Genomic DNA, 11,122 nt, shown 5'->3' with positions numbered 1-11,122 from the left:
ATATTTCTAGGCTTTTCAGGGCCGAGTACAATAACCTCAGTTTTATCTGAATTAAGAAGCAGACAGTTAGCGGCCATCCAAGTCTTTATGTCTTTAAGACATTCCTGCAATTTAACTAATTGGTGTGTGTTATCTGGCTTCATGGACAGATAGAGCTGGGTGTCATCTGCATTGCAGTGAACATTTATGCTATGTCTTCTAATGATGCTGCCTAGGGGAAGCATGTATAGTGTAAACAGAATTGGTCCTAGCACTGAACCCTGTGGAACTCCATAATTAACCTCAGTGTGTGAAGAGGACTCTCCATTTACATGAACAAACTGGAGTCTATTAGATAGATATGATACAAACCACTGCAGTGCAGTACCTGTAATACCTACAGCATGTTCTAATCGCTCTAATAGGATATTATGGTCGACAGTATCAAGCGCTGCACTGAGGTCTAGCAGGACAAGCACAGAGATGAGTCCACTGTCAGAAGCCATAAGAAGATCATTTGTAACCTTTATTAAAGCTGTTTCTGTGCTGTGATGAGCTCTGAAAGTGGTGGGTGGGTTCTTTTACATTTTGAGAGAAGCCAATTGAGTCTAATAACAGATTAAATGCCATGTTGAGGCTGTCATTTTTAGCATCTACATGGATGTTAAAATCACCCACAATAATTATTTTATCTGAGCTGAGCACTAAATTAGATATAAAGTCTGAGAAATCAGACAGAAACTCTGTGTAAGGCCCAGGTGATAGATGATAACAAGTAAGACTGGTTTCTGAGTTTTACAGCTGGGGTGGACAATGTTAAGCATCAGGCTTTCAAATGAATTAAAAGTCTGTCTTGGTCTTTCGTTAATTAATAGGCTGGTGTGAAAAATTGCTGCCACACCGCCCCCTCGGCCTGTGCGTCGAGATTTCTGGTAGTTAGAATGACTCGGGGTGTTGATTCATTTAAACGAACATAATCATCCTGCTGCAACCAGGTTTCTGTAAGGCAGAGTAAATCGATTTGTTGATCAATTATTAAGTCATGTACTAACAGAGACTTGGAGGAGAGAGAACTAATATTTAATAATCCACATTTCACTGTTTTACTCTTTGGTTCAGATGTGGATACTGTATTGTTCTTTCTTTGTGATCGTTTATGTTTAAGTTGTTTATTAAACCAAGGGTGATAGAGCTTTTGCTACTGTGGCCGCCAGACTGTGGAATTCTCTTCCTCAGAACTTAAGATCTGCAGACTCAGTGATTACTTTTAAAAAACAGCTAAAAACACATCTTTTTAAAATTGCGTTTTGTTAACTTTTGACTGTTTTTTTTTTATACCTTGTGAAGCACTTTGTGATCTTTTATCTAGAAATGTGCTATATAAATAAAATTTTACTTACTTACTTACTTATTGCTGGTTTTTAGTTTGTTTTTCGTCTTTTTGGGAGCTCCTGCTACCCCCCCAAAAACCCATCTCCATAGAGATGGGTTTTTGGGGGGGTAGCAGGAGGAGAGAAACTGCAGAGAGGCGTGTAAGACTGCAACTCTGCTTCCTGGTCCCAACTCGGGATAGTCATATTTTGGGGGGTTTAATAAATTTGTCCATATTTCTAGAAATGAGAGCTGGCAATGCACAGCACCCTCACTCACCTGGAAAAAGGGAATACATATGCAAGAATGCTCTTCATCGACTACAGCTCGGCATTTAACACTATAATCCCCTCAAAACTTGCCATGAAGCTCGTCGACCTTGGGCTAGGAACACACCAATCTGCAGATGGATTCTAAACTTCCTCACAAACAGGCCCCAGGTGGTGAGAGTTGGTAAGCACACCTCCTCATCACTCATCCTAAACACAGGAACACCACACGGTTGAGGAAGTTTGGCAACACTAACATCGCCTCAAATTTCTACAGGTGTGCAGTTGAGAGCTTGCTGATGAGCTGCATTACAGTTTGGTATGGAAGCTGCTCTGCTAGCAGCCGTAAATCACTACAGGGGTGGTGAAGGCAGCAGAGCACATCACTGGCACGAGACTTCCTGCCTTTCAGGACATTTATCTTCAATGATGCCTCCGCAAAGCACACAGCATCATCAAGGACCACAGCCACTCAGCATATAAGCTCTTCTCCTTGTTACCATCTGGCAGACGTTACAAGAGTCTGTCTGCTTGGACTACAAGACTTAAAAACAGTTTCTACCATCAAGCCATACAACACCTCAACCACAACACTTAAACACACACAACACACTCCACAGAATGCACTCAGACGCTACCCTGCAGCTTTACAAGTAAACTGTAAAATCTGCACTGGTCACTTCACTTTATTGGTATTTATATTAGGAAAAAAATGTGCAATACTGTACTAACTGCCACTAAAGAAAATTGTACTGTTCAGTCTGTACTGCTGCTCATTCCTGCCACTGTGCAATATTCCATGTGCCCCCCCACCCCCCACATTCCTATTTAAGATTTTCTTTATTTAATCACTAGTGTGTACATATATTTATATATACATATATAGCTGCCTCCACCAGTGTGTGAATGTGAGAGTGAATGAATAGTGGCATTGTAAAGCGCTTTCGGTGCCTTGAAAAGCGCTATATAAATCCAATTCATTATTATTATTATTATTATTAGGGGTGCAACGATACTCGTATCGATATTGAACCGTTCGATACAGTGCTTTCGGTTCGGTACGCATATGTATCGAACAATACAACATTTGTAATTTATTTTATCAACTTTCCTTCTGACGATGCTGTCTGTGTTGAGCGCTCAGTGAATCTGCGTTCGACTACTCCGCCTAGGCTGCACTGTCCAGCGCAGATCCACTGAGCGCTCAACACAGACAGCATAGTCAGAAGGAAGAGCGCAGGGCAAGCTAGCAAGACAGAAGTTAAGCTCTCCTTGCAACATGGACCTCCCCCATTCAGATCTGGCGTTTGGAATTATTTTGGTTTTCATGTGACGTATGACCCTGAAGGTAAGCGAGTCATGGACTAAAGTAAAACAGTATGTTGGATGTGCCGTGCAATGCTCAATTACATGGGTGGGAGCTAGTGTGTTAGCGCAGTTAGCTCGTTAACGTGTTGGCCGTCTAGCCCCATGCACGGGGCGATCGGCGGTAGCTCGTTAACGGAGATTTGCCGTGTTGTGGCGTTAAGGTCATTTCAACGAGATTAACCTGAAATCACTAGTGGGAACACAACGAATATGACTGCACATTTACGCCGACATCATCCTAGTGCAAAGACAAAAACAACAAGCATGCTACTAACTTTAGCCGAGTCATTTAGACAGCTGTTAGCACATGATTCTCCTTATGCTGCTGAGAATATAGCCCAGAAGAAGCAGATAGTATAGCTTTTATTTTGGAAAGACACATTTCTCTGTAATAAACTTTCTTTTCCAAAGATGAGTGATTCCTCAATCAGATACAGGGCTTGCAATATCGCTAGCCCGACGTCCTGGGGCTGTCAAGGCTCGGCTGTGTGGCCGGCAGGAGGAGGACCCAAACGCAAAACTCACAGGCACGAGGGAATGAACTCAAAACTCAGCTTTATTCGCTGGCAGAACAGACATATAAACTAAACCAAACTGGGAAACCATAAACTAAGAACTCACAGAGAGACACACAGGGAGATCCACACAGCAAGAGGGACGACGTCACACTGAACAGAGGGAGACGCAGACAGAAATACACAGAGGGTTAACGAGGGGAGTGGGAACACACGGGGAACACAGGTGACACTGATAATCATAACGAGACAGGGCGGGGTGAACTGAACACTGACGGGAGAGGTGAAACAGGAAGTACAGAGGAGAGAGAGCACGAGTAGAACACCAACGTAACAGGCAGGGGAGACACGGAATAAACACGAAAGGGGACGAGGGCTCATAAATACATAGAGGGCACACAGGGGGAAGAGAGCACGGGGAGAACTTAGACATAATGGGCAGGGGAAGCATGGAATAAAACATAAGGAGAGACGAGGGCTCACAGATACACAGAGGGGCACACAGGGAGACATGAAGGGCAAGGGATCAAAACTAGAAGCCATAGAATAAATCACACAAGTACAATAATACGAAAATCACAAAGAACTAAAAACGCTGGGTCAGGAGACCCAGGACCGTGACAGTACCCCCCCCTCAAGGGCTGGCTCCAGACAGCCCAAACACAGAAAAACAAAACCAAACAGAAAACAACCCAGGGCGGGCGGCGGGGGCCCAGGACGGAGGGCCCGGAACAGAAAACAAAGAGCACAGAAAACACCGGAGCCCAAGAAAACAACCCAAAACACAGAGCAGTTCAGGGGGCCGACCGTGCGGAAGGCAACGGCGGAGACGCGGAAACAGTTCAGGAGGCCGACCGTGCGCAAGGCAACGGCGGCGACGCGGAAACAGTTCAGGAGGCCGGCCGTGCGCAAGGCAACGGCGGCGACGCGGAAACAGTTCAGGAGGCCGGCCGCGCGCAAGGCAACGGCGGCGGCGAAGGAGACGACGGAGCAGTTCAGGAGGCCGACCGCGCGGAAGGCAGCGGCGGTGGCGAAGGAGACGACGGAGCAGTTCAGGAGGCCGACCGCGCGGAAGGCAGCGGCGGCCCTCCAGTCCCAGGCGTGCCGGCCATGGCCCGGTGGGCGCAGGGCCAGACGAGGCAGCTGATGAGGATGCTGGACCAGACGAGGCAGCTGATGAGGATGCTGGACCAGACGAGGCAGCTGATGAGGATGCTGGACCAGACGAAGCAGCTGATGAGGATGCTGGACCAGACGAAGCAGCTGATGAGGATGCTGGACCAGACGAAGCAGCTGATGAGGATGCTGGTGTAACCCACATAAAATGGGGGTACCACTTTAAGGACTGATATGAGGAGAGATGGACAGCCTGCCCAACCAATCGAAATGCACAGGTCCCAGTATGTTTTGACCAATGGGAGAGCAGTCTGCCGCTGTATGTCCCACCTACGTGCTCTGTGTTTGCTGCTATGTGTGGAGGTAGTCGCGTGCTGGCAGGAGAAAAGAGAGACTGAAGCTTTTGAGCTGGAAAAAAAGTATTAGATATAAGTTGCAACCAACTGTGTTGCACATAAGTTCACTGGTTATCAGCTACCTTTCATGTTAAAAGTAGCCACAGTGAGTAAGCAGGCAAATGCTGCATTTTTCTGGTGACTTTAAAAAGTACCGCGTGGAGCTAAACTGTTAGCCTTTGTTAGCTCTGGTTGCTATCAACTGCCTGGAAGTTCATCTCAATCTGCTTCCAGAAGCAAGAGCCCTGCATTTTCCGACCGAGAGACACTATGCCATTGTCTTCGGCCGTGATGCGCTGAGATCGGTCAGTTTTTTTTGTATGCTGAATTGTTCCTGAGGTGGATTCCTCCAGTGAAATAGGATTCCTCCAGTGAAATAGATGGCGAGCCTTCCCACCTGGACTTAGAGAGATTGAGATTCGCTTCTTTTCCACTTGATGATCTGCTGCACCTTGCGGTGTGGTAGGACTGTATCACTCACACTTTCACGCACAGCTGGTTATACATAAGACCACTGACTGACATTCTTTCATCCCTATTTTCTTTCACACCCTGGGAATTTTTTGGACTTTACCCCTTGGACATTTTTTATTTGGGACTTTAAATAATGAGCTGTTGTGTAGAGCATTCTCCACATGTGAAAAGAGTGTGAAATTTTCATTTGAATGTGCATTGGATTTGTGTAATCTGTTTCTATAAGAGTTAAGGAGTCAGGTTACTAGGGTGCACCCGAGCATTGAAACCCGAGCATTGAAACCCGGACATTGAAAACCAAAAATAACACTTGGCCAAGTCATTGCTTTAGTAGTTTGTGTTTTACTTTTCTTTTAATTTTTGTAAGTTTCCTTTCTACCATTGTAAAGTGTCTTTAACCTGTGCTTGTCAACCTTATGGTTTATGTCACTAAAGTTGGCTGGTTCTTTTGAGTTACATTCTTGTCTCTGTGTCTCATTTGAACACACCCCTGTGCTCCTATAGTCGAGCCTATTGGCCCATTGATATATTCTTTTCAACAATTCCCCTTACTGTGTTACACTGGACCAGACGAAGCAGCTGATGAGGATGCTGGACCAGACGAAGGCTCTGAAGAGGAGGCTGCGGCAGACGAAGGCTCTGAAGAGGAGGCTGCGGCAGACGAAGGCTCTGAAGAGGAGGCTGCGGCAGACGAAGGCTCTGAAGAGGAGGCTGCGGCAGACGAAGGCTCTGAAGAGGAGGCTGCGGCAGACGAAGGCTCTGAAGAGGAGGCTGCGGCAGACGAAGGCTCTGAAGAGGCTGCAGCAGACGAAGACTCGGAGGCCGGGCCAGGCGAGGTTGCAGAGGCTGAGGCCGGGCCAGGCGAGGTTGCAGAGGCTGAGGCCGGGCCAGGCGAGGTTGCAGAGGCTGAGGCCGGGCCAGGCGAGGTTGCAGAGGCTGAGGCCGGGCCAGGCGAGGTTGCAGAGGCTGAGGCCGGGCCAGGCGTAGCAGAAGCACAGGCGGATGTAGCCGGGCCAGGTGATGACGAGGCGGTCGCAGATGGCGGCTGGACAGGCTCCTCGGGCCCTCCAGCTGATGCGGCGTGAGGCTGAACGGGCCCCTCGGACCCTCCAGCGGAGACAGGAGGCTGAACGGGCCCCTCGGACCCTCCAGCGGAGACAGGAGGCTGAACGGGCCCCTCGGACCCTCCAGCGGAGACAGGAGGCTGAACGGGCCCCTCGGACCCTCCAGCGGAGACAGGAGGCTGAACGGGCCTCTCGGACCCTCCAGCGGAGACAGGGAGGTGCTGGCCGGGCTCACTGGAACCCCCAGCGGACGAGGTAGATGGCGGCGTGGGAGCCGCGGAGTCCTGGATGAGCTCATCCGAGCTTCCAGCAGGAGCTGAAGTAGAGCCAGAGAGGATTGGGACCCCGGGCTCAATGTTAAGCTGGCTAGAAAACCGCACTGCTACGGGGAACTGGGCCAAAGGTTCAGGTGCGAGCTGAGCTGCTGGACACACGGGGACCTGAGCTGCTGGACACACGGGGACCTGAGCTGCTGGACACACGGGGACCTGAGCTGCTAACGGTGGAGAAGTAAATGACTGCACAGGGGACTGAACTGATGTCTGTAGTAACGGTGGTGGTGAGGGTGGAGTAGGTGGTGGAGTTAATGACTTCACAGGGGAATGAACTAGAGGTAGTGACGGTTGTGGTGCTGGTGGTTGAGTGGGTGACTGTGCTAAAGGAGGCTGCACTGGGGACACCGGAGACTGCACTGGGGACACTGGAGACTGCACTGGGGACACTGGAGACTGCACTGGGGACACTGGAGACTGCACTGATGGTTGTAGTGGAGGTGTAACGGGTGAAGGAGTGGCTGAAGTGGCTGTGGGTCGGACGGCTAGTGGCTCAGCTACAGGGTATGGCAACGGCAGGGCTATGGGTTGAATGACTGGCTGAGTAGCAGCCTGAGTGGCTGGGTGTAGTGACGGTTGTGGTGGAAGAGAAACAGGTGGCAGTGTGGATGATGGAGCTAAGGGCGACTGAGTGGCAGACCGAACTGATGACTGAAGCGATGGTAGAGGTGAAAATGGAGCTTGTGGTGGAGTTAATGGCTGAGCTAACGGGGACACAGGAGACTGAACTGAGGGTGGCTGCGAGGGAGCTAACGGAGCTGTGAAGGACTGCGAGGGAGCTAACGGAGCTGTGAAGGACTGCGAGGGAGCTAACGGAGCTGTGAAGGACTGCGAGGGAGCTAACGGAGCTGTGAAGGGCTGCGAGGGAGCTAACGGAGCTGTGAAGGGCTGCGAGGGAGCTAACGGAGCTGTGAAGGGCTGCGAGGGAGCTAACGGAGCTGTGAAGGGCTGCGAGGGAGCTAACGGAGCTGTGAAGGGCTGCGAGGGAGCTGGCTGAGCTGGGACGGGCTGCGAGGGAGCTGGCTGAGCTGGGACGGGCTGCGAGGGAGCTGGCTGAGCTGGGACGGGCTGCGAGGGAGCTGGCTGAGCTGGGATGGGCTGCGAGGGAGCTGGCTGAGCTGGGACGGGCTGCGAGGGAGCTAACTGAGCTGGGACGGGCTGCGAGGGAGCCGACTGAGCTTCTGGTAGCACAACAGGTGAATTAGAAGGCCGAATGTCCGGCTGTGGGGTGGCGCGTCGGCGGCGTGAATGCCGTTTCTTTTTTGATGATGGCTCTGACGGGCCGAGCGGCTCCGCATCCGGCCCTTCAGGCAGGTGGGTAGTAGCAGCTGGGGGATGAAGGTGGAGCTCGTTGCGGATTAAGTCCTGTTCGAGTGGGTGGAGCGCACTGAGTAGCCAGGGAAGACCAGAGATTAAACGCTGTAGTTTGGTTTCCACGGCGCGGCGAAATTCCTTTCCCTCATGTTCGAGCCACAGATGCAGGAGTTTTTCCACGGAGTAGATAATGTCCAGACGCAGTTCTTCTGGTGGGTTGAGTGCTGCTGGGTCCATATCTGGTGACGTCGTACTGTCAAGGCTCGGCTGTGTGGCAGGCAGGAGGAGGACCCAAACGCAAAACTCACAGGCACGAGGGAATGAACTCAAAACTCAGCTTTATTCGCTGGCAGAACAGACATATAAACTAAACCAAACTGGGAAACCATAAACTAAGAACTCACAGAGAGACACACAGGGAGATCCACACAGCAAGAGGGACGACGTCACACTGAACAGAGGGAGACGCAGACAGAAATACACAGAGGGTTAACGAGGGGAGTGGGAACACACGGGGAACACAGGTGACACTGATAATCATAACGAGACAGGGCGGGGTGAACTGAACACTGACGGGAGAGGTGAAACAGGAAGTACAGAGGAGAGAGAGCACGAGTAGAACACCAACGTAACAGGCAGGGGAGACACGGAATAAACACGAAAGGGGACGAGGGCTCATAAATACATAGAGGGCACACAGGGGGAAGAGAGCACGGGGAGAACTTAGACATAATGGGCAGGGGAAGCATGGAATAAAACATAAGGAGAGACGAGGGCTCACAGATACACAGAGGGGCACACAGGGAGACATGAAGGGCAAGGGATCAAAACTAGAAGCCATAGAATAAATCACACAAGTACAATAATACGAAAATCACAAAGAACTAAAAACGCTGGGTCAGGAGACCCAGGACCGTGACAGGGGCTAGCGATTTTTTTCAGTCGGGCTACCAAAATCTATCTCTTCCCTGCCCGTCGGGCTATTGTAGGAAGGAAAAATATATGTCAATGCTTTTGCATTCTTTCAGAAATGTAGCTGGGTAATTATGTCATTGGCATCGGTGAGCCACTGTCAATATGTGACATATTGAAATCGCATTTGAATTTGCGCTTGTTTTTTTGCTTTCACTTTGCAATCGCGCGAACTGTGTATAGAGAGCGACAGCACTGATCTGTGAGTGATGATAATTTGTGCACCAATTCCTCTGACATCGTCTTATTAATCGTTAGCTTACTATGCAAACATGACAAGTGAAATCTCCCGCAGCAAGCTTAAACACGTGAGAGGTTGATCGCGCAGAGAATCGTTGAGCTTATGTGAGTGCGTGTGTAAAAGCAGGAGGATATATATTTCATTTCTTCTGAGCCAAATAAGATAGGTCAGGGTGAAGAAGTGACAGCCAAAGAAAAGCTTACCACAAAACGGAGAAGTTATGACAAATCAGACTATAAGGCAAAAAGAAAGTGCAGCTTTATGGTTTCATGGACAAAATAATTTCTGTGGCTGCAATATGACGAGCTAAATAACCAGGGCTGCACATAAGTGGTCCGCAGGTGCGCATTCGCTGTCAAAATAAAAAACACGCACAAGGGTTAGGGTTAAATTTAAAAACTGTACTTTTGAGTTAAAATATATATTTATAATAAAAGGCATGAACATTATTTTTGTATCGAAAAAATATCAAACCGTGACACCAAAGTATCGAACCGAACCGAACCGTGAATTTTGTGTATCGTTGAACCCCTAATATATATATATATATATTAGGGGTGACACCAAAGTATCGAACCGGTTCGGTTCGATACTTTGGTGTCACGGTTCGATATTTTTTCGATACAAAAAAAATGTTCATGCCTTTTTAATTTGTCTTTTATTAAAATTATAAATATATATGTTAACTCAAAAGTACAGTTTTTAAATTTAATGTTGCTGAAACAAAAGTAATTAAAATATATATATATATATATATATCTCAGGGCTCTCAAAATTTCAAAATCCCTGGTAGCCCTTCGGGCAGGGACTCTTCAGTTTTTGGTAGCCCAAAATAAATGTAATTAGCCCGAATAAAAAAGAGAGCAATTTTTTGATTGAAGTTTTGTTTCCTTTACAATATTATACATTAAAGTATAATATTGTAAAGGAAACAAAACATTAATTAAAAAATTGTTGAAAAACAAATTACAACATTGTATAAAAATTACAATCATCAACTCAAATACTTGGTTCTAATTGAACAGAAATTTCTATGAACTTGTAAGAACTGTGTAGGACATGAATCAGTCTGTGTCAGATCCTGAATTTGAAATTTCCACTGAAGTCACGGGTAAGAGACAAGTGGAACCAAGATCTAGGCCATTTGCTTTTTGAAGTTTGCAAAGACTGCTAAATTTTGCCACTATTTGCAACATAGTATGCTGTTCTAAACAGAATTTTCAGGTTTATTTTTAGTATGTTATTTGCAATTGGTGTTTGTTCTGGGAAAGATATTGCAGACTGAGCAATAATGCATTTCTTGCATTTCTCATGGGTTCTAATGGGGGCCTTTCTTAAAATGACTGGTCCCAGTAACAAAGGCGCTTGTCGACTCAGAAATCGAGAGAAAACCAACAACACACCCGGCAGAACATTATGTTATTTACACGGGTGCACATAAGTGGTCCGCATGTGCGCATTCGCTGTCAAAATAAAAGACGCGCACCAGATAAGAAGTTGCAACGCGCATTTGCGTCCATATAAAAAGCACTGTTTTTGTCTGCTAGAGCGGGATTTTCACGGCACATTCTGCACCACATCTCTGTGCGTTCATCATTTGTTTGAAGCCAGCTCACCTCCTGCAACCACTTTTCCGAGAATACGTGCTTCTTTTGTGGTTCGGACTCCTTCTGACATTTGTTTGGAGGTGGAGGAACACCAAAGTAATTGCT

General features: G+C 47.9%; 1 protein-coding gene across 1 annotated transcript in view; it reads right to left on the bottom strand.

Moving 5' to 3' along the window:
- Positions 1-1,621: 1,621 nt before the first annotated feature.
- The window catches only part of LOC309710307 (uncharacterized protein), a gene marked incomplete at its 3' end in the record, with an annotated part of 36,588 nt that continues 27,087 nt past the window's right edge, over positions 1,622-11,122 (bottom strand). The window contains exons 2-4 of the mRNA XM_082539649.1: positions 6,120-9,122; positions 1,729-1,829; positions 1,622-1,629 (exon numbers count right to left, since the gene is read on the bottom strand). Coding sequence (XP_082395775.1) covers positions 1,622-1,629; positions 1,729-1,829; positions 6,120-8,434 — 2,424 coding nt within the window. The 5' untranslated portion in view covers positions 8,435-9,122. The remainder of the gene's footprint in view (positions 1,630-1,728; positions 1,830-6,119; positions 9,123-11,122) is intronic.

Source organism: Aulonocara stuartgranti (genome assembly GCF_965226115.1).
Source record: "Aulonocara stuartgranti genome assembly, chromosome: 1".
NCBI classification, from domain to species: Eukaryota; Metazoa; Chordata; class Actinopteri; order Cichliformes; family Cichlidae; genus Aulonocara; species Aulonocara stuartgranti.
Note: the sequence above shows the minus strand (reverse complement) of the source record. Positions and strands in the feature narration are given on the sequence as shown.